We start from the raw sequence: 24,869 nt of genomic DNA, 5'->3' as shown, positions 1-24,869 counted from the left end.
TTAAGGATTCCTACCAGCCAGGATATGTGCTCTTCAATCTGTTACCATCAGGAAGGAGGTACAGAAGCCAGCAGGCACACACTCAGCGATTTAGGAACAGCTTCTTCCCCCCCGACATCCAATTTCTAAATGGACATTGAGCCCATGAACACTACCTCACCATTTTTTAAGATTTCTGTTTTTTCCACTACTTACTTTAACTATTTAATATACATATAGGAACATAGGCCCTATGGAATAACTTGACATCTAAGCTAGTCCCTTTTTCCTGAATCTGACCCATATACCTCTAAAACAGGGGTTCCCAACCGTGTTTCACAGACCCCTCGATTAATGGTAAGGCTTCATAGCATAAAAAAGGTTGGAAACTCCTGTTCTAAACATTTCCTATCCATGGCTCAACCAGTTCCCCTAGCAAACTGTTTGATATATTTACCATCCTCTGTATCAAATCACCACTGGGGATAACAGTGTCTACTGTAGCAAGCCAAAACAATGGCTCACACCTTTTCTGTTTTAGTTCTTAGTTTTTTTTTGAGTTACCAGTACTTGATAATTTCGGTATCTTGCTTTTTAGTTCATTACACCGATGTTGGAGGTTGAGTGGTAGAACTATCAGAAGATGTGTTTCTAATCTAAGAAGTACCTTCAGTGCCTGGAAGCTGTCTATTTCATTCAGTCTCGAAAATAAAATGGGTAAGGGCTAAAGTCAGGCATCATAAGCATACTTAGCTGCAGCAACAGAGAACGTAATGACTGTGATTGTATTTTTAGGGTATGGGAAATTTCTGTTTTTTGGAATTGATGGTAATGCATTTTGAGTTATTCAAACAATTGACACTCCTGCTTAGTCTCTTCACTTGCTGCATTAAACTTGTGCCCTTCATTATTTTCATGGTGTCCATTTTTTTTAAAAAGTAAAGCAAGCCACAAACTTATAAGCTTACCAACTTTAGTGAACTCATCACTACAGTCATGAGAAATATGCTGCTTCATATCAACTGTGTTTATTAACTTTCACACACTAAATCATTTTTCTTGTTTCGTTGTGTTACAAGACACAGCAATGAATTTCAAAGAATTGAGTAAACAGAAAAGTTACTTTTTAAACAAAATGTTCCCACGACTTATTTTTGTTCCAAATATCATCCTTTATGCGCAATGTTCTGCTATAATTGGGATTCGTTACTCAGCACAATATGAGAGCAGCCAGCATTAGAGAGCATTTATATTTTTAACCTCTGCTCTGTGTGATACATCACTTTGGGGGGGAAAGGTATAAATAACTTGAGGTATGACTGTTAATTTTATATATTTGTATTCAGCAATACAGCACAGTGTAGATCCTTCTGGCCCTTTGAGCTATGCCTCCCCACCAACCCCTGACAACCCTGACTTAATCCTAACCTAATCATGGGGCAATTTAAAATGACCAATTAACCTATCCAGGACATCTTTGGACTATGCAAGAAAACCAGAGCACCTGAAGGAAACCATGCACTGCACAGAGAGGACATACAAAGATCCCTTGAACTCCGACCTTCGCCTTGAGCTACAGTAGTGTCATGCTAACTGCTGCACTACCATAGCAGTAAATATTGATAAATTATAAATTAATATTATATATTTATATTGTAAATTTTATGTTTTCATTCTAAATTTATAATGTATATTACAAATTTATAATTAATGTAGAGCCAAGTCAATATTTTAACTGTATATGAATATGGTGGAGGTGCATGATGAAAAATGGTTTGTAATTTATATTTCATGAAACTATCATACTGTATGATAGTTTATATTTCTTTAAGCGGATAATTTCCCTCAATATTAGATGATTAGGTATTAAACTTAATTAGTCATTGTAGAATTGGCTTGTGTAGAATTATCTAACTAAACTGCATTTTTATTGAGTATATTGATAATTTTGTAATGATTTAGAAAACGCAAATATATTCATGAAATGCTGATATGTATAGATTCATTTCATAATTTTACATTGTGATTCAAGGAATATTGATTCTCACCTATTCAGGAATAAAACTAAACAGTGCAGTTTTTGACAAAGTGAATACAGTAATAATGTTAAATTTGGAAGGGGACATTTTTTCCAATATTCTCTTTTAGTGAACACTGAAATTATTACAGTTTTTGGTAATCAACTATTTACTGGATGCCACTTATGTGCATAATTTAAGTAATTGTTTTCACAAAATTAGAACAATGGAAGAATAATTGAAATTGTTCTAATATTATTTTAAATGTACACTTAACATAGGAGTTGTGTGTTACTTGGATGAAGGTACACGATGGAAGTCTGTAACCATATCAGTAGACTAAAGAAGAATATAAGTGTCTCAGAGAAATAGAAAATCTCAAAACTAAAATATATATGGAGCTAATTTGATAGGCCCTAATTTTGCAATAAATCTTTTATTTAAATATTCTTCAGAGTTTCTGTAGTGCATCACCAAGCAGTAGTATGAGGGAAAGTGGAGAGTTTGAAGCAACTCGGTGACTCTTCACAAGAAGTGGTTGACCTTTAACAAACCCATTTTAGTAGATTTTGTTTCATTTTTCAAAATGCCTATTCTGAGAAGAACAAAAAAAAATCAAGGAGGTCCAGCATTGAAATGTACTATATACTGTATTGTTTTTAAAAAAGCAGAACATGCTGTGATTCTGGAAAATGTGGCAAGAAGATAAAGACCCTTCAAAATGTCTGCAACACAGATTATCTTGGGATTTTAAAGTTAGAAATTTTCTATGTAAATTCATTAATGCTATTCCTCTTCCATTGTCTGTAGCATAATACATATAGCATATGTGGTTTTAACATAACCACATACATTTATGATCCTCCAGTCCTGGTTGCTTGTTTGTTAATCCAGTTTTAATCATTTCTCCATTAAAGGCTGTGCATTTACAGTAACTGCAAAGATCCTAAATTCTGAAGTTCCTTTCCTGGGTCTTGAACTATTGACCTGTCTGTACTACTTAAAACCTGACATTTTGAATAAGACATCTGCACAATGAACATGATGGTTCATTGAAGCATTATTAAACAATATGTGACAAATGAGAAGGTTTTCTTATGTTACAGTTATTCCATACTTGTGAGAGGAACTTCATTCCTCCTCTTGGCCTTGCCTTCAGCCACCCTGGCCCAAAGCTCTATTTTTCCTTCCTTCATTGATACTTATTTAACCCAATTTAACAAGGTTTTAGTCATCTAATCTTTACTTTGTGGTTCAGTGCCAAATTTGTTTGCATCATTCCTAAAGAATCTATCCTAAAGAAGCTATTTAAATGATGTTGTGAAGTAAATCCCTGAAGATAGATGTTGGATGGTTGTTGTCTTTCTTAGGGGAGGACGTGGAAGTTTTGGTTCATCACAAGCAAGATATTGCACGAGTTCCGAAACTACAAGACTTACCTTCCTTATCAGTGATGCAGGACTGTTTTATCCTTCTTCCTGTACAGAAGAATACAGGATGTAATCAGCTGTCTCATTGTTTATTGGACAAATAAATCTTCTGTCCAATAGATTAGCCAATTGGAGTCTGCATAATGCTGTTTTTTCCTGTTAGGTAAAAATGACTGGCCTTCCTCATTGAAATATCATGCAAATGCCACAGAAGGTGCCAGCAGAGTGGTCAAATGCTGCAGCTGCAAGCTTCTTGTTCTTGAGTTGCCATGCAAAGCCCCATTCACTTCCATGAACCTTTGGCATAAGAATAGTAGCTGACAACTTTTTCACTAATGGGTGGCAGGTTGTAACCAGAAGAATCATTGGAAATGTTCCTAGAAACAGAGATACTTATTCACTGTGTGTGAGATGAGGCATGTAAAGATGGCTCATACAATAGCAAAAGTTCAGTGATGCCTGAAATGAAAGATAAAGCCAGAAGAATTGTATATATAAGTGGAGAACCCAACTGTTAATAGACTGGGTTTCCTGACTGGGATCTGGTGGCCTGTCATTACCTCTGTTCCTCATTCAGTTCAACTTCACTGGATCCATATCTTGCTACCCAGATACCCTCTCAGCTGAACAACGATGTCCTAATAAATATTAAAAATTATAAAAATACATTTTAGAGAGAAAAAAATCTAAGTGCAGTTTTAAATAAATGAAAATGAAAATGATCATGTTTAACTAGCACAGGATACTGTGATATATAGTCACTGTCCCAGGGCTCAAGATACTTATTACTAATCTCAGCTTTCTCACGCAGCAGCATGACCTTTCCAAAGGGTCAGTTGTTTTTGACAAAGTTAAATTTCTATCCAGTATTCTTTGTTCAGCTTCTTGTAGTGAACAAGTAGACAGTCAGGCCTTTAGGCACATCTTTAATCAACATAATAATAATTGGGCTGCATCAAACCAGATAATGCCTGTTAAGTTATTCGTACCATCATGACTGAGTTCAAAGAAGCTTGCAGGGCAAACTGATTTTGTCACTTAGTACATCAAACATTGTCACAGGCATAGTTAATCTATAGTCGAGGTAGTTGTATCCTCAGAGAGTTAGCCCTCACAACAGTAATTTGGGGTGTCTGGGATCTGTGTCTCCAAAGGTTTTTAGACCATCTGTGTGAATTACTTGGGCCCAGCAAAAGTATATGAAAAACATTATATACAGATAATGTCAACTAGTAGCAAAAAAAAGTATAAATGTTAGAAAGCATTGAAGATTGTCAGAACTGACAAGGAGAATGACAGAAAGAAGAATTAGACTTCATTCCTCAACCTTTGGTTTCTGCAGTGGTCAAGTTCATCTGCAAATCATTGGTATGTTCTTCTAGTTCGTAAGAATTTTACCCGTGTTTAGAAATCTGACGGAGAGCATTCGGTATACGCACTCTTTATATATGTGTGTATGTATGTAAGTGTGTGTGTGTGTGTATATATATATATATATATATATATATATGTATGTGTGTGTGTGTGTGTGTGTCCCTTGTATATTATAATGGGTCCTAAAGGGTCTGACTTAATGGTGCCTTTCCCACCATACATGGTGGAATATTCCATTTATTTAGTTATGGGGATGTGTAAATGATGTGTACCGTATATGTTGTTCGTATTCTATATTTAAAGTAAATACTGCCATGTTTGTAATTTTTATTGTAGCTACATTGCAGGGTACAATATATTCTGATTCATGTGTAGTCTTAAGTTAACTTTGTGGGTAATTAAAAATAGTATGTCCTGGTGCCTAAAAAAAAAGGGGGTGGTTTGCTCTGAGAGAGAGAGAGAAAGAGGTTGATCTGCAAGATGTTTATACTGGACGTATTATGCAGCTATAATTGTTTTCTGGTAGACATCTTTTTGTAAATATTGGAGGTTCTCTTTATTTTTGGTAATTTTTGTAACTTTACTGTTACATGTGCAGCACCTTGCCGTCTGAAAATCCAAGTAAGCAACATCGACTGACTCTCCTTTGTCTGTCCTGCCTGTTATTTCCTCAAAAATTCTAATAGATTTATTAGACAAGATTTTCCCTTAAGGAAGCTATGCTGACTTTGGCCTATTTTATCATGAACCTCCTAGTACCCCAAACCTTCATTTTTAATAATGGACTCCAGCATCTTCCAAACCACTGAAATCAGACTAACTGACCTATAATTTCCCTTTTTCTGTCTCGCTCCCTTCTGAAAGAATTGAATGACATTTGTAGTTTTCCAGTCCTCTGGAACCATTCCAGGATTTACTGATTCTTGAAGGATCGCTACTAATGCCTTGACAATCTTTTAGCTACCTCTTTCAGAATCCTACATCTGGTCCAGGCAAAATCTACTTTCAGGCCTTTCAGCTTCTCCCTCATAAAAGTGACTACACTCATTTCTGCCCCTTGACACTTTTGGGATATTGCTTATGTCTTCCACAGTAAAGATTGATGCAACATACTTGAAAAGTTTGGCTCTCATTTCTGTGTTCCCTTCCCCCCCCCCCCCCCCCCATTATTACCTATCCAGCATCATTTTCCAATGGTTGATATCCTCTCTCACCTCTCTTTTTCACTTCATTTATCTGAAAATCTTTGATATTATTGGCTAGCACCTTCATATTTCATCTTTTCTCTCCTTATTGTTACTTTTGTTGCCTCCTGTTGGAATTTTAAAGCTTCCCAGTCCTCTGACCTCTCCCGAATTTTTGCCCTCTCTTTTCCTTTTATGCTGTCTTTGACTTTCCATGTTAGCCACGATTTCCTCATCCTCCTTTTAGAATACTTATTCATCTTTGGGATGTATCTATCCTGTGCCTTCCAAACTCTAGCCATTGCTGTTCTGTGATCATCTCTGCTGGTGTTCCCTTCGAATGAACTTTGGACAGTTCTCGCATGCCTCTATAATTCACTTTACTCCACTGTATGACTGATACATTTTCTCCCTCTCAAACTGCAGGATGAATTCTATCATATTATGGTCACTGCCTCCTAAGTTTTCCTTTACCTTAAACTCTTTAATCAAATCTGATTCATTACAGAACACAGTGCAGAATTGACTTTCCTCTAGTAGGCTGAACTACAAGCTGCTCTAAAAAGCCCTCTCCGGGGGGGGGGGGGGGGGGGGGAGGGGGAGGGGTCAAGTGGGGTCTTGGTATGGATTAGACGTGTGTCCTGGGAGCTGCGCCTACCTTCACCTTTTACCTCACCCAAATAGCAGTTAATTCTATTTTTTAAGTGACTGAGGTGAGCTGTAACAGGCTGAATGAAATGACGAAGCCAGGTAAAGGGAAGAACCAAGAAAAGGGCGCAGGAGAAGAAGATTCTGGCGAGAGCTCCACAAAGCTAGCGGGCCCAGAAGAAGCTAAAGCCAATGCTGCTAGGGCCCTGGTCCCTGCTACCATCAAAGAAGTCCTTGAGGTGGTAAACAGACTGTACAGTTTGGTAGACGGGAGACATGCAGAGCACAATAAGTCAATCATGAACTTGACAGCGGCTCTAACCGAGGTCAGTAAGCATGTTTCTTTTATGGAGGATGGCGCCGAATCGTATGAGAGACGAATCGAAGAGTTGGAGAGGCGGCTTGAAAGTCTAATATCCCAAAACATGCAGCTACAAGCTAAGGTGGATGACCTTGAAGCCTGGTCTCACCATCAAAACATTCGAATTATCGGGATTCAGGAGAAAGCCCAAAACAATAAGCTGACGGATTTTGTAGCCACGTTGCTTCCGAAGTTGGTAGGGGGAGAACATTTCCATCAGCCGATTAAAGTGGACCGTGCCCACCTGCTAAAAATGGTAGGCCAAGAGCTATTATTGCGAGGCTACACCATTACCAGGTTAAAGAGCTGGTGCTACAGTTGTCCAGGGAGAGAGCTCCGCTGATATATGACGGGTGTCCGGTGTCCATTTACCCGGATTTAACTTCGGCTACCATGAGGCAACGTCAAGATTTTCAGCCCATTGAGAAATGCAAAGCCATGAAAATTAGGTGTGGATTCTGGTATCCGGTGACGTTTGTGGTTACAGTTAACAATAGCACCAGTACATTCAGTACTGCAGCCATAGCGGAGGAGTTCCTGAGCAGAAAAGTTAAAGATTGGCATTCGGACGCCATATAAGCCTAAAAATGGATTAACACTGGGTAACTGGATTCATCGTTGATCGATAGCGGCTTCATCTGGAGACTGTTTGTTATGTTCAGCGCATAAGGAACTGAAAAATAAGCTCACACTAAGATGTAGGTGAGGACTGATCGTTATTGTTTATTTTTATATTTTTATATTTCATGGTGTATTTGTGAAGAGGTGTTTCTCCCATGTGTTGGCCTGTGGATATAGCTTTGACTCTAGGTTAGGGGTATGGAAGTACTACTCCTGGTGTGTTTTGTTTTATTTTTGGGAGGGTTTTTTGTGTTTCTCAAGGGGTTGTTACAGCACATCTATTTGTTCGAGTTACAGTTTGTGTTATGCCACGATCATACAGCTTTTTTTTTGTTAAGCAGCAGATATGACATGTAATTCACATATGCACAGCACTGGTGAAGCTAAATTTGTCAGCTGGAATGTACGGGGGATGAATAGTCCATTGAAGAGAGGGAAGGTGTATGCACATCTTTGTACATTCAAAGCTGATATTTGTTTTCTCCAAGAAACGCACATTAAGAAATCAGCGGCGAAAGTGCTTTGTCCCTCCTGGGCATCTCAGGTCTACCAGTCGAATTTTAGTACTAAAACTAGAGGTGTTGCAATCCTAAAAAAAACCCATACTGTTTGTCCACACACAAACTATCGCTGACCAGAGGGGCAGATATGTAATAGTAAGTGGAATATTAAATTCTATTCCATTGACACTAGTAAATGTGTACAGGCCCAACTTTGATGATCCAATTTTTTTTCAGAACTTCTTTAAGACCATGCCAAATCTGTCTGACTCTAACATAATTGTAGGTGGAGATTTTAATTGCATCTTAAACTCCCTCTTAGATAGACAACATCCTCAAGTTTGTTCATTTAAAAATAGTGTAACTCTTAATAATCTCATGCAATCGTATAACATAGTGGATATTTGGAGGCTTCTTAATCCCACAAAGAAGGATTTTTCATATTTCTCCACAGTACATAAATCCTACTCTAGGATCAATTATTTTCTGTTAGATTCGAAATTAGTCTCATTAGTAGTCGGTTGCACTTACCATAATATGCTTGTATCGGATCATACTCCTGTCTCCCTTCAAACTGAACCACAAAAGAGGTGAATATAGTTGGCGGTTAAATAATGTTTTGCTAAAGGATAAGGGTTTTTGCTCTTATCTTTCAGATAAGATAGATCTGCACTTAAGCACCAATGATGTTGGCGATGTTGATGATTCCACTCTTTGGGAGGCCATGAAGGTGGTTATTAGAGGTTGCATAATAGCATATGAGACAGCAGAAAAAAGAAGATTCAAGAAAAAGTTAACTGAAATAGATGATCAGTTGGCAAATCTGGAAGCCTCTTATAAAATAAACCAGGAAGCAGAATTACTTAATAAGATTACTGCCTTACGGTATGAGTATAATTCTATAATGTCCAAGAGGGTTGCAAAACTACTGACACAAGTCATTCAGAGGTATTTTGAGCTTGGTGAAAAGCCCCGTAAGTTATTAGCCCGTCAGTTAAGACAGATGCAGGCGTCCAGGGCCATACATCGTATAAAGGCAAAAGATGGCTTTTTATTGACGGACCCAGAAAAAATTAGTAAGTGTTTTGCGGAGTTCAATGCTAATGTTTACCAACCACAAGGAGGTCCGGACGTTGAAGCTGTGGCAGCATTTTTTGATAATCTGAATCTGCCCACGCTGTCAACAGATTCAGTAAATACACTTGATGCTGATATAAGCCTAGATGAGATCAAGAAGGTCATCTCTTCCCTCCCCAATAATAAGGCAGTGGATCCGGATGGTTTTAGCATGGAATTCTTCAAAGTATTTGGTCCAAAATTGTTACCTCTGCTCTTACGAATGTTGAATCACTCCAGGACAGCTTCCAGATTGCCACCTACTTTATGTAAAGCCAATGTTTCTCTGATTCCAAAACTAGGCCGTGATCCCGAGGTGGTTTCATTATATCACCCCATTTTGCCGCTGCCCATTGAAACCAAAATTCTCAGGAAAGTCCTGGCCAATAGATTAAAAGAATGCATTTGTTCTATTATTCATCCAGATCAAACTGGCTTTATGCCAGGTAGACATATGCATTTTAATTTGTGTCGTCTTTTCAATATTTTATATACAAAACATGCAGAAGAGGCAGTAGTCATTTCATTAGATGCGCAACGTGCGTTTGACCAAGTGGAATGGCCATTTATGATGTTTGCACTTAAGAAATTTGGATTTGGACCATCTTTCATCAAATAGATTGAGATAATTTATTCACACCCTTCTGCCTCTATTATCACTAATCAGAATATTTCCTCCCCTTCTGCAATTCATCCTGGGACTCGTCAAGGCTGCCCCCTTTCTCCATTTTTGTTTGCAGTTATCATTGAGCCACTGGCTATTAGCATCAGACAGGACCCTTTGCTATCTCCCATTGATATGCATGGACATAAACATCACCTTTCATTATACGCTGACGATGTCCTTTTATATATCTCCAGCCCACAAGCACCAATACCCACCCTTCTGACTCTAATTAATAGTTTTGGTAGTTTCTCAGGTGTCTCTATTAATTGGGATAACAGTGAACTAATGCCAGTCACTGCAGTGGTTAATACAGAGTATTTACAGTTTATTCCCTTTAAAATAACTTATGATCATTTTTCCTATCACAAAAAAACCCAGATGACCTTTTGCAAGTGAATTGGCAAAACAAAGTTGAACAGGTTAAACACAATATTGACTTTTGGAAAACCCTTCCAATTTCTTTGGTGGGGAGGGTTAATACAATCAAGACGATTGTACTGCCATGATTTCATCACCTTTTCCAGTCAGTTCCATGTTTTATTCCTCTGTCATATTTTAAGCAATTGGATTCAATTATTATACCCCTTATTTGGAATTATAAAGCCAGTAGGGTTACTAAAAACCACTGTCAAAGCTCAAGGAAGCAGGAGGTTTTGCCCTACTGGACATTAAAATGTATTAATGGGCTGCCCACCTATCCATTCTTGCATGGTGGAAAAAAGGCCCACCTTCTACCTCAGACTCGTGCCCAGCATGGTTACTCATAGAGCGAGTGCTTTGTAAGAAGACTTCCTTACCAGCTCTCCTTAATAGCCCCACTGCAGTTAATAAGTCACATTTTAGTAACAGCTTTGTGGTTGGCAGCACTATAAGAATTTGGAAGCAGATTCAACTACACGTTAAGACCCCAAAAACTTATATTGACACTCTGATTTGTGACAATCATTCCTTTTTGCCTGGCCTGAATGATACTGTTTTGTCTTCCTGGAAACAGAGTGGCATCTGTAGTGTAGGTAACCTATATATTAATGGAAACTTTGCCTCATTTGCGCAGTTACAAGCAGTTTAATATATCCCTGCATCTAGTTTTTTTAGATATTTACAAATTCGAGATTATGTTAGGAAATATATACTTAATTTCAAAGATTTAGACAAACGTGAGTCCCTGGAGGCAATAAATAAATTTGATCCGGTTACTCGTAGTGCCGTATCCTATCTTTCTCAGATCCTACATAATGGAGCTTGAGTTACTGTAGGTCTTAAACAGGCATGGGTGGATGAATTGAGTATAGAACTGACAGAGGAGGTCTGGGATGAGATTTAAAGAGTATACATGGTTGTTCGGTCAACGTCAGACACAGACTTAAACAGTTTAAAACAACACATAGAGTCCATTATTCCATAGAAAAGTTGCACAGCTTCTATCCTGATGTTTCACCAGTTTGTAATAGATATAAATCTGAGAACAGTAACTTGTCACATTCATTCTGGTCATGTTGTAAGCTTTATGCATGCTGGAAAAGTATTTTTCACTGTTTCCCTGAGGCTTACGGGAAGCAGTGGGAACCAGACCCGCTCATAGCCCTCCTTGGAGCAACAAGCTCCCTATCTTCAGCCAATAAGTATGAAAAAATGGCTGTATTGTTTGGAATGGTGATTGCTAAAAAGTTAATCCTGCAAATGTGGAAAATGGACTCTGTGCCTACATACAATCTGTGGCTGAGAGAACTGACAAATACTTTACATTTGGAGAGACTGTGACTATGTAATGAGGACAGAGGGGACATCTTTGAAAGGATATGGGGCCCTGTATTGGACTTTCTTACGGGGTGAGGACTGAGGTTTTCTTGGTGCGGTGCACCTCCGCTGTGTATGTTTACTCTTGCCTTTATATTATTCTCCCTTTTGCTGCTCAATATTTAATTTGATTTTGTTAAGGTCGTGGTCTTTGTGGATGTGCTGTATTTTTTTGTTGTTTATTTGTAGAAAAAAAGAAAAAATATATTTTAAAAAATTAAAACTGGAAGCATGTGTGCCAAAAAAATAAAAATAAAAATAAATTTTTAAAAAAGCAAAAAGCCCTCTCATACGCATTCTACAAATTCCCTCTCTTGAGGTCCAGATAGTGTGTACCATTTGCTTTCATAATTGCTTATTTCACCTGCCTGTTAGCTTCAATAACTTGAGTATAGGAGCTCCTAGTTTCATTAAACATTATGTTTTAATTCAACATTATGGACCAGTGACCATTGTTTCCAAAAGTGTACATTGAGATCCAAAACTGTTGACCTAACATTTTTTTACATTATTCCAGTTGGCGTACCCTCTTCCTCAATATCTATATTTAATAAAGTGTCTTAGACACACCTCTTAGTATGTTTTCTGTTTGCTTTGTATCATCAGTAAACTTAGAAACATGACTTTTGGTCACCCCAGCCAAATTATTGCTATTGGTTTGCCTAGCTGGGTCTTAAGAGTTGATCCCTGGGATTGTTTTCTTTGGAGAAAAGGCAGCTCAGCGGTGAACTCAGAGGTTTATAATATTTTGAGGGACATTAGATAAGGTGGATTGTCAAAATCTTTTTCCCAGAACAGGCAAGTCCAAAACCAGCTGGCTTTGGTTTAAGGGGAGAGGTGAAAGCCTTACAGGGATGTGAGGGGCAAGTTTTCCACACAGACGCTGATCACAAAATGGGACAAGCTGCCAGAGGAGGTTGCAGAAGTGGGTATGACATGGGGGAAAAACATTTTCACAAGAATAGGGAAGCTTTAGAGGGATGTGAGCTAAAAGGCACTAGCTTAGGAATCACCTTGGACAAGTTGAGCCAAAGAGCTTGGCCTGTTAATATGCTGTGTTCTGACTACGTGATCCTGAAGTACCACACAAATGACGGCCTCACAGCCTAAGTAAAGATTTGTTTATTGTCACTCTTTTTGTCTGTTCACCAGTTCTAAATCCTTAGCCATATATTACCACCATGTCCATGGGCCATAAATTTCTTGTATGGAACTTAAAATCTTCTTCTTCAATTCATACTGCATTGCAAAATAGAATATATTTGAAAATGGGTTAATAGAAAAAGAATTGCTGTGCTAACAAAAATGCTTTTGTTAAGAAGGCAAGAACTCTATCAATTATTGCATTTTCAGCTGTCTTGCCAGTGACTGTCTTCAAGATCATCCAATTCAGGATGGTCAGCAGACAAATCTTAATTACTGCCTTTTCAACCATTTCAGGGAATGAGCGCCACTCACAGTGTAAGGTTGTTTTACTTCAGCTGCGTACTTCCTGTATTTGTTTTTAGTTATGATCTAAAGGAGTACAGACAGCATTCTGCAGCAATTATTCTTACATTATATAACACCAATAGAATATCATTAATTTGAACCTTTTTTTGTTTCTTTGTTGTTGCAGACAGGAATGAAACGTGTTGTCACTCATCTTCAATATGTAGCATGGCCTGATCATGGGGTTCCTGATGACTCAATGGACTTCTTTGACTTCGTGACTTTTGTGAGAAAGAAACGGATTGAAAGGGACAATGAGCCAATTATTGTTCATTGCAGGTACTCATTTGCTTTTCTATAGGGAAGTCAACTCTGCATGCCAAGGAACAAAATACTCTCATATTGATTTTGGTTGCAGCTACAAGGTGGGTCTGTAGAATACCTGACACCCTCTCTTTAGGTCTGTCCTCAGATAGAGTATGATAGCTTCTCTAAACAGTTTATTGATTATTAGTACCCTTTTATCACTAGTCTTTTAAGTCTCAACTATAATAAAGATGTTTATATTGAATTTTAACATGTGTCACGTAGATTTAAAATACCATTGATTTGGCTCGCCATTTCAAGAGAGAGCATTGTATGAGAATTAACTTTTCAATTTTTTGGGTATATGAAAGTATCTTAATTTGTAAGTGCTTTACACCAAAACTTTGGCTGTACTGTGATTTTTTTGAATGTTATATTGTATGAAACTAATGCAATTGTATGTAAAAGATTTCACATTAGTGGATGATGACATTTTTGACTAGTTCATTACTTAAAACTGCTTTGCTCTTGTCTCCAAACTCATTGAGATTGCTGAGTTGTGTTTACTATTTGGACATTTTATAAGCCAATAATATTGAAATTATAGTATTGTTCAGCTATTACTAAGCTTGTATTTCTTACATTGCCACAGAGGTATTTTGTACCACTGTTATTTTCTGTACTTGCTATATTTTGTAATGTGTTTATCTTGTAACATCCCTATTGGAAGATCCGGACTGAAAAATAACTTATTTCTATTTTCCTCAGCCTGATATCACATCGGTGCAAAGTATAATTCCTATCCTTGTAATAAGTTGTATAATAGGTACAGACTGATATCTTTATTCCCCTACATCTGTATGTACATCTATTTCTCATTCAATCACGATTATTATAAGTGCTCTCAAATGCTAAATATGTAATTATTAAATTTATTGTCTCCAATTTGCATTTAATTTTACAGTGCTGGAATTGGTCGAACTGGTGTTCTTATTGCCATGGAGACAGCAATATGCTTGATTGAAAATGACCAACCTGTATACCCTTTGGACATTGTTAGACGAATGAGAGATCAGCGAGCTATGATGGTACAAACATCGGTAAGATTTGGCTAATAAGTATGAAGTAATAATATAGCTATTTATGTTTAAGGATCCACAGACAACATTTGAGCAAATTTCCAACCAGTGCTCTGTGTTACGCATTTTGGCTATTTTATTTTCTATTCCCACTAAGTATGTTTATGCTTATGACTAAAGCACGCTCCATTCCCTTACTGACAAGGCAAGCAGACAAATTACAAATCTGCCCTCACTGATTAACATAAATTATTTTATAATTTCATGTTATAGAGTCCTTTAAACATTTGTCCTAATATTTTAATAGAGTTACCTTAATTCAGATTTAGTCTCTCTTTTTAAGTTAATTGTATTCTTTGCTATATGGTGTACATACAGTAGATCTGCATCAGCTTACATGACTGCTAAGTGTTTTTAAATGTCGATTATTACAATTAGGTTGCCATCTCAGCATTCTAAGTTGCTAGCTGAAGTAATTGTTTTAGCATCACCAATATTTACAGCAAAAATTCTCTAAGAAGTAATTGAACTTACAAGCATAGAGCTCCTTTTGACTGCATTACAGGGTGCTTATTTTAAAGTCAGAGTTGAATCTATTGTCATATGAACAATTACATGTAAGCTCAGGTGAAATGAAAGACATACTTGCCACAGCATCACAGGCACATACCATTAGACATGCAATGTCCACATTGTGAACTTCAATTACACACATTTTTAAAAGAAAAAAAAGAACAAAAAAATGTCCATTGTGGTGCCAAGTGGTCATTGTTTTACTATACTGAGATAATGATTAGGATTGCACAGCTCAGTTCAAGAACAGAATAGTTGAAGGGATGTTACTGTTCTTGAACCTGGTGATGTGAGACTTGAGGCTTTTGTGTCTTTTGCCTGTTGGTAGCTCTAAGATGGCATAGTCCAAATGGGATCTTTGATAGATGTTGCCTTCTTGAGGCAATACCTCATGTACATACAACTGACAGTGAGTAAGGATATTCTTGTCATGTATTGGGCAGTGTCAGTTACTCTCTACAGCTTCTTGCATTCCTGTGCATACAAATCTCCATACCAGACCATGATGCTACCACTCAGGATAGTTTTGATGCTGCATCTGTAGAAATTTGTTAGTATGTTCAGTGACGTGTCAAGTCTCCACGGAAAGTAAAGATGACAGCATACTTTCTTTTTGATTGATTCTGTCCCATTTCAGGATCTTAATGTACTATTGGTGGTAAAACATGACAACTGATCAGAAAGTAGGTTGACAATCTTCAAATCTTGGCTCAATTGGTCAAACTGACTCCCTCGAAGTTACTTTACAGATGAAGTGCCAGTATTAAAAGAGATCCAGACAACAGCAATGTTAGGCTTGTTTGTTTTGCTGCCAGATTATTTTACATTTTTCCATCCTTTTATAATTATGATGGTGGATAATTTTTAGCACATAAACACTTTGAACACCTGAAAAAGAAAGTAGTTCCTTAGTTATGTCAAATATTGAAGGATTCCTAAGAAGTAGTTTACAGCTTCAAAAATTTTCCCTAAAACTAGATTTCAATGTTGGTAGATGAATTTAAGACTTTTACAATTTCTCTTGAAGTGAAGCACTTGCTCTGGCATACCAGAATTGATAAAACTACGGTTTCGTCATGAATGTTTTTCCTATTTTTATACAAGTCCTTGAAAAGGGAGCAAAATGTCACAAAAGCATGTCGGTAATTAGGTCACAAACCTCATGTTTAATCTGGAATCTAGACTAATATCACATTTGAAAAAACATTATAGCTTTCAGGTCAGAAGGTAAGGCATCATGCATGTTATATTAGATGGAGGTATGGAGGTATCTTTAAATTTGGATATCTCGTGCATCCACCAAATCATGCCTATCCATATTTTGCAATCCACCAATATTGTTTACCACATTACCCTACCCTACAAGCTAAGGGGTTAACCTGAAAATAATTTAATATTAAATTCTTCTTTCCAAGTTTCCAAACTAATTGGTTGGTTGGATTTCATCAGTCATAACTATAATATATCTTAGTGGAGGTCAAAACAAAATGTTTCTATAACTTTGGCTTTGATTAAGCAAACTATCTTCTTCTATCTGCAGTTTTATGTTCAATGGATCCATGTTGCAATCATACTCAGCGCATCCTCTGCAATGGTCTCTTTTCCTGCTTATGTACCTCCAGAGTCTCCTAACTCATTCTTTGACTTATTCCTGATTTTCGTCTACTTGCTGGCCCTCAGCAACATCATCTGGAAATGCAATATCTTTTTCCAAATGTACGCCAACACGGCAAGTAGACCACTTCCACTTTCGTTACCATCCTTGATTATCCTGTTCACAGGCACCCCTCACTTTATTACCTCTAGGTTTGACTATTACAGCCTTCATTCATCTTCCACAGACAGGAACTCAGCCATAATACTGCCAACTCACAGTTAACCATTGCAGCTCCATTCCCTGTTGATTTGGTACAGTCTGCTAAATGTTTTCAGTATTTCTAACATTGGCAGAGCTTTGCTATTCAATCTCTGGCTGATTTAGACACAAGTTAAACATGCTTACAATAGAATAACTACATTTCTAGTTATAGAGTAACTAGAACTGGCCTTTCCAGCATTCTTTCATTTCTGATTTTCAGTAATTGTGTTCTGTATTTCACATTATAAGCACTTTTTATTTCCTTTTTTCTCATCCATCTCTTTCCATTTACCCCTCATCCAAGCCGCCTAAACGCCATTAATAGGCTTCCACCTTCCCAGCTGTCAATGCGATAGCCCTTTTCTTCTGGCCAATTACTGATATTTGTTCTCCACATGCTTCTTTAAAATAAGCCTGTATTCTAGCTTTTCCTTCATTTGAAAAATTTTCAACAATTTGAAACATTAAATCTTTTCCTTCACCACAAATGTAGCCTAACCTATATAATATTTACATTTTTTGTTTTAATTTCAGATATCCAGCATCTGCAATTTTCTGTACTCTTCAAAGCAAATCACTCTTACTAGTTAGTGTTTTATTCCTTAACCTGAAGTAACTTCTCCCACACTGGCACAGTAGATGATCCTTCCATGACATCTTTTCTTTGGCAAAGCTACTCTTTCCCCCTCTTTTACCTCCTTCCTTATCCCTTCTGAAACATCTAAACCCTAGAACATCAAGCAACTAATCTTGCCATTTTGATAGCCAAGTATCTGTAATGGCGTCAACCTTATAATTCCATCTACTGATCCACACTTTAAATTCATCCCTATTATTCTTAATACAACTCGCATTAAACATTTCAATCCATCCAGCTAACTGTGATTATACCCTATCCACTGCCCATCCTTCCTCAGTTTCTCTGCACGTAGTATCTACTTTACCCCAACTGCTCCATCATCTAACCTAATGCTCTGGTTCCCCTCTCCTGCCAGACAAGTTTAAGCTCTCCCGAACAGTTCCCACAACAATATAGGTCCTTCTTGAGTTCAAGTGTAACCCATCACTTTTATACAACTCACACTTTCTAAAGAAGAAATTCCAGTGATCCACAAATCTGAAACCTTTCCCCCAGCACCAACTGTTTAGCCACACATTCATTTGCTATATCTTCCTCTTCATACCCTCACTGGCACATGCCACAGGCAGCAATCCAAAGATGACTACCCTTGATGTCAATCTTTTTAGCTTCCTTCCTGATTTCCCTATATTCACTCTTTAGGACCCCATCCCCTTTCTTACCTATGTCAGTGGTACCATTGTACAGCACCGCTTCTGGCTCCTCACTCTCCCCCTTTAGGATGCTGGGAATTCCATCCAAGATGTCACTGACCCTGGCACCTGGGAGGCAACATACCATATGGGAGTCTTATTCGCATCCACAGAAATTTTTAACTGTTCCCCTAATCAGTGAATCCCCTATCATTATCCTCTTCTTGCTTTCTGGTGAACAGAGCCAGGCTTACTGCCAGACACCTGGCTACTGTAGCTTTCTCCTGGTAGATCATTTCCACATCCCTGCCCCCTAAACAGTATCCAAAATGGTACACTTGTTATTGAGGGGAATGCCAGAAGAGTACCCTGCAGTAACTGCCTATTCACTTTCCTGTCTTGACTGTTCGTCCGGTTACCTGCATCCTGCAACACAAGTGTGACTGCCTCCTGTAACTCCTGTCTATCAACCCCTCAGCCTCTCAAATGATCCATGGTTCATCTATCTCTTTTTTTTAATGTAATATGTAAGGAGATGTAGCTTGCTGCTCTTCTCGCAGGTGTCACCATCAGGATCACCGGAGGTCTCCCTGATTTCCCACATCCTGCAAGAGGAGTTTACACTGCCTTATCTGCACTGCTGTACCTATGCAGTAAGAAAGACAGAGACCTTATCTGAACCTCACCTTAGCTTCTGCTCACCATAGCATCCTGAAGCAAAGCATCAATATTTCTCCACGCAAATTGCTTCCTCTCAGCGTGGCCGGACCTGAAACCTCACTTTCTTCCCTGTGCCTTCATAGTGAGGCCTATTTCTCCTAAAAAGCTGCTCAGTCTAGTTACGTGGGCTAGTTACTCCAGCTCTTCACACCAAAGCCCCTAGATCCAAAGACCATAAGATATAGGAAAAGAGTTGGCCCATCAAGTCTACTCCACCATTCCATCATGGCTGATTTATTATCCCTCTGAACCCCATTTTCCTGCCTTCTGCCTGTAACCTTTGTTTCCTTAACAGCACACCCTAGCACCTTCACCATCATTCTAGAGATTTTAACCAGGCCAGTCTGAAAAATTCACTAAGCAACTACCATCAGATCGCTTGCAATACCAGAGGAAACAACATACTGGATCATTGTTACACCGCCATCAAGAATGCCTACCATGCTATTCCACGCCCTCACTTCGGAAAGTCTGATCACCTGGCTGTACTTCTACTCCTTGAGTATAGACAGAGACTGAAGATTGCAGCACCAACAGTGAGGACCAAGAAATTATGGACAAGGGAAGCACAGGAGCACTTACAGGACTGCTTTGAATTGGTGGACTGGACTGTATTCAGGGATTCATCTTCGAACCTGGATGAGTATGCTGCAGTTGTTACTGACTTCATTAAAACTTCTGTGGATGAGTGTGTGCACACAAAGACTTACTGTACATTCCCAAACCAAAACCCATGGATGAACCAGGAGGTACGTCGTCTGCTGAAGGCTAGATCTGTGGCATTCAAGTCTGGCAACCCAGGCCTGTATCAGAAAACCAGGTATGATTTGCGGAGGGCTGCTTCAAGGATGAAGAGACAATTTTGAACGAGGTTGGAGGCAACGTCAGATGTATGACAACTCTGGCAGAGTTTGCAAGACATTACTTCCTACAAAGCGAAACCCTGAGTGGCAGTGATGCTTCACTACCAGATTAACTCAACGCCTTCTATGCCTGCTTAGAAAGGGAGAATACAACTACAGCTGTGCAGATCCCTGCTTTTCCTAATGACCCTGTGATCTCTGTCTCAGAGGCCAGTGTTAGGCTGTCTTTAAAGCGAGTGAACCCTCGCAAGGCGGAAGGTCCTGATGGAGTACCTGGTAAGGCTCTGAAAACCTGTGCCAACTAACTAGCAGGAGTATTCAAGGACATTTTCAACCTCTCACTGCTGCGGGTCAAAGTTCCCACTTGCTTCAGAAAGGTAACAATTATACCAGTGCCTAAGAAGAATAAAGTGAGCTGTCTTAATGATTATCGCCCAGTAGCACTCACATCTACAGTGATAAAATGCTTTGAGAGGTTGGTCATGACTAGATTGAACTCCTGCCTCAGCAAGGACCTGGACCCATTTGCAATTTACCTATCGCCACAATAGGTCAATGGCAGATGCAATCTCAATGGCTCTTCACACAGCTTTAAACCACCTGAACAACACAAACACACCTATGTCAGGATGCTGTTCATTGACTACAGCTCAGCATTTAATACCATCATTCCCACAATCCTGTTTGAGAAGTTACAGAACCTAGGCCTCTGTACCTCCCTCTGCAATTGGATCCTCGACTTCCTAACCAGAAGACCTCAATCCGTGTGGATTGGTGATAACATCTCCTCCTCACTGACAATCAACACTAGTGCACCTCAGGGGTGTGTGCTTAGTCCACTGCTCTTCTCTCTGTATAACCATGATTGTGTGGCTAGGCATAGTTCAAATACCATCTACAAATTTGCTGATGATACAACCATTGTTGGTAGAATCTCAGATCGTGACAAGAGGGCGTATAGGAGCGAGATATGCCAAACTGTGGAGTGGTGTCGCAGCAACAACCTGACACTCAACATCAGTAAGACGAAAGAACTGATTGTGGACTCCAGAGGGATAAAACGAAGGAACACATACCAATCCTAATAGAGGGATCAGAAGTGGAAAGTGTGAGCAGTTTCAAGTTCCTGGGTGTCAAGATCTCTGAGGATCTAACCTGGTCCCAACGTATTGATGCAGTTATAAAGAATGCAAGACAGCAACTACATTAGGAGTTTGAAGAGATTTGGTATGTCAACAAATACAATCAAAAACTTCTATAGATATCCTGTGGAGAGCATTCTGACAGGCTGCATCGCTGTCTGTAACGGGGGGGGGGGGGGGTGTGGTTGGTGGGCTGCTGCACAGGGCAGAAAGAAGTTGCAGAGGGTTGTAAATTTAGTCAGCTCCATCTTGGGTACTAGTCTACGAAGTACCCAGGACATCTTCAGGGAGCGGTGTCTCATAAAGGCAGCATCCATTGTTAAGGACCTCCAGCACACAGGGCATGCCCTTTTCTCACTGTTACCATCAGGTAAGAGGTACAGAAACCTGAAGGCACACACTCAGCAATTCAGGAACAGCTTCTTCTCCTCTGCCATCCAATTCCTAAATGGACATTGAACCCTTGAACACTACTTCAGTTTTTTAATATATTTTTGTTTTTTGTTCTATTTTAATATATGTATACTGTTATTGATTTACTTATTATAATTATTTTATTTTTTCCTTCTATATATGTATTGCATTGAACTGCTGCTGCTGCTAAGTTAACAAATTTCACAACACATACCGGTGATTATGAACCTGATTCTGATAATCAAGAACATATCAACTTCTGCTTTAAATATACCCAATGACTTGGTCTTCACAGCTGTCAGTGGCAATGAAATCCACATTCTCACCACTTTCTGGCTAAAGAAATCCCTGTTTGTCTTTGTTCTAAAGGGACATCTTGTATTCTAGGCCCTCTGGTCTTAGACTTTCCCACTATAGGACACATCCTCTCCACATCCACTCTGTTTAGGCCTTTCAATATTTGGTAGGTTTCAATGAGCTCCCCCTCATTCATCTAAACTCCAGCAAGTACAGGCTGAGAGCCATCAAACACTGCTCATGTATTAACCCTTTCGTTCCTGGGATCATTCTTTGTGAACTTACTCTAGACTATCTCCAATGCCAGCGCCTCCTTTATTAGATAATGGGCCCAAAATTGCTCTCGATAATCCAAGAGCAGTCTAACCAATGTCAAAGAAACCCCAGCATTACGTCTTTGCTTTTTTATGCTTGTCCTCTTGAAATGAATGCTTACTATTGCATTTGCCTTCCTTACCACTGACTCAACTTGCAACTTAATCTTTAGGAAATCCTACACAAGGAATTTCAAAGTCCTTTGCGTCCCTGATTTCTAAATTTGCTCCCCGATTAGAATGTAGTCTACACCCTTATTCCTTCCACAAAAGTACAAGACCATGCATTTCTCTAGACTTCCCTGCCCATTTTCTTAATCTGTCGAAGTTCTTCTCCAGACTCTCAGCTTCATCAGCATTACCTGCCCCTTCCCCTGTCTTTGGATTGTTATCAAACTTGGCCACAAAGCCATCAGTTCTGCCATCCAAAACCATTGACATATACAGTAACAAGAAGCAGTCCAGACACTTAGCACCTGCAGAACACCACTGGTCAATGGCAGCCAACCAGAAAAGGATGCCTTTATTCCTACTCTTTACCTCCTGCCAGTAAGTCATTCTTTGATCCATGCTAGAAATTTTCCTGTAATACCATGGGCTGTCAACTTGTTTAGCAGCTTCATGTGTGGCACCTTGTCAAAGGCCTTCTGAAAATCCAAGTAAGCAACATCCACTCACTTCTTGCAATTCTTTGAGGAAATACCAGGCGGAATAGGTGGCTCCTTTGTCTATCCTCTTATAAAGCTAAGTTGATATAGGAGACAGCAGGAATTCACTTTCAGATGAGCTCAATGCCTTCTATGCTCGCTTTGACCATCAAAACATGGAGGAACGATCATAAACTCCCACATCCCCCTATGATCCCATGATTTCAGTCTCTGAAGCCAATATGCGAGCAGTCTTCAGGAGGGTGAACCTGTGAAAAGCATCCAGCCCAGATGGGGTACCTGGCCAAGTACTAAAGAATTGCACCAATCAACTGTCTGGTGTGTTCACGGAGATCTTTAAGCTCTCGCTTCAGCAACTTGTGGTACCAACCTACTTCAAGCAGGTTTCAGTTATATCAGTGCCAAAGAAGAACATGTTAACCTGTCTCAATGGCTAGCAACCAGTAGTGCTTACATCCACAGCGATGAAGTGTTTTAAAAGGTTGGTGATGAAACATACCAACTCTTGCCTGAGAAGTGACTTGGATCCACTCCAACTTGCCTACTGGAGCTACAGGTCCACAGCAGATGCCATGGCATCGGCTCTTCACTCAACCCTGGAACATCTGGACAGCAAAGATGCATACATCAGGATTCTCTTGATCAACTACAGGATTCCCATAAGAGTATTCAATATCAGCAAAGCTCATTTCGGCAGGTTTTGTTGGGGCAGTTACTCTTCTAAGCAAACTGTGCTTTTGTACCTGTTGCACTCAGGTAACACTGACACTTGCTTTTCATTGGCTATTTTGTTTGCTTCAAAATACTGCTCAATACATCCAGCATACATCACCCAATTGTCTGTTATAAAATCGAAAGCATCTACCTTTCTGATGTAGCCAGCCATTTCTGCTTTTTTATAATGGTTGTAATCACCCGGCACTCACAGTTTATGAACCTGTGAATTTGGTACATTTTCTGCCTTTTTTAAACTGGGCCATCTCTGTCCACTTCTGAAGAAGCACGTGGTGTACTTTTTTTCTCTTACTTTTCAAAGAAAAAATGTGATGCACTTCAACAATTAGGTAGTTGTCTCAGGTTAGTTTTAAATCTAGTTGTTATGTTTTGTAAATCCAGAAGTTAATCAAAAGAAAAATACTGGAGTTGGGAATAATTTTTCTACTTTGTTTTACTAGTGTGGTGCTAATATAGGACATGGTACAGTAAGATCATATGCTGTTCAAGTACTTCTTACATGTAACCCAAAATGAATTATGTAAACAAAGAATGCTTAATCAAACAATATATTTACAATATTCCTCAAATATTACTGAAATATTAAATGCACAACAAAAGCCACAGATCTCCACTCTTAACACTAGCCTATTGTCTCCTAAATCACCTCTAAAACTTTGTTCTCCGATGCTTTCCATGCATGGTCTCCCAAAATACACAAAATACTTGCTCATATTTTCACCCTCATAATTCCTCAGCTAATTATCATACACATCCATGCCAAGCATTCCTGGCTCACAAGGGATAATTCTCCTTCAAAATCAGCCCACCCACGAAGGATGAATGTTGGAAGTTGTAGTATCTGTTACTGTGCATTTCTAAGCAGCATATAAAATTACAATTAGAGAATCCCACACAGCAAGTACAAGAATGTTTAAGGTAATTTCTACAGATGAACTCTATGTCAGTTGTATAGTCACAAAATTTAAATCATCCATTTTTATTTTGTCCCTTCCAGGTAATGAGGTGGTCCAAAGAATCACTAATTACCAGTTTGATCACTGGGTTACGTGACTTCATATATTCGGTCTGCAATATTTTAGTAATGACTTACAATGACGTGTAATTTTTTCACATTCACCTTTTCCCACAACTAGTAATTGTTGTTGCAGCCATTTTGACCTTTGGAAATCTCTGTGTGCATTGCCATCTTTAGTAGTGATTGCAAAGGTCTCCTGATCACTCATCAGTTTTATTCTGATTTCACCAAGAAAATCTGCAGGCATAAAACTATCACAGCAAAATATTCAGAAGAAATTGTTACTTACTACCAATTGGTTCATGTGTAGTTGGTAGTTAAAACTTCTGGGCTATTCTTCATAATTGAACAGGATTACAATGCTATTTATTGTTGTTTGATCATTAAATGTCCAAACAAGTCTGGTTTTGATCTTCCACATGTTGTTATTGAAAGTTGATGTAATTAGCAAAGCCAGTGGGCAATTCAGTTCACCGTTTTAGTG

General features: G+C 38.8%; 1 protein-coding gene across 2 annotated transcripts in view; it reads left to right on the top strand.

Annotated features, from left to right (window-relative positions):
• Positions 1-24,869, top strand: part of LOC140732121 (tyrosine-protein phosphatase non-receptor type 3-like) — a 132,090-nt gene that overhangs the window by 99,849 nt on the left and 7,372 nt on the right. For both annotated transcript variants that reach the window (XM_073054294.1, XM_073054295.1), the window contains 2 exons: positions 13,314-13,465; positions 14,397-14,532. In XM_073054294.1, the coding sequence (XP_072910395.1) occupies positions 13,314-13,465; positions 14,397-14,532 (288 nt within the window). The remainder of the gene's footprint in view (positions 1-13,313; positions 13,466-14,396; positions 14,533-24,869) is intronic.

This window comes from Hemitrygon akajei, chromosome 8 (genome assembly GCF_048418815.1).
Source record: "Hemitrygon akajei chromosome 8, sHemAka1.3, whole genome shotgun sequence".
Taxonomy (NCBI): Eukaryota; Metazoa; Chordata; class Chondrichthyes; order Myliobatiformes; family Dasyatidae; genus Hemitrygon; species Hemitrygon akajei.
Note: the sequence above shows the minus strand (reverse complement) of the source record. Positions and strands in the feature narration are given on the sequence as shown.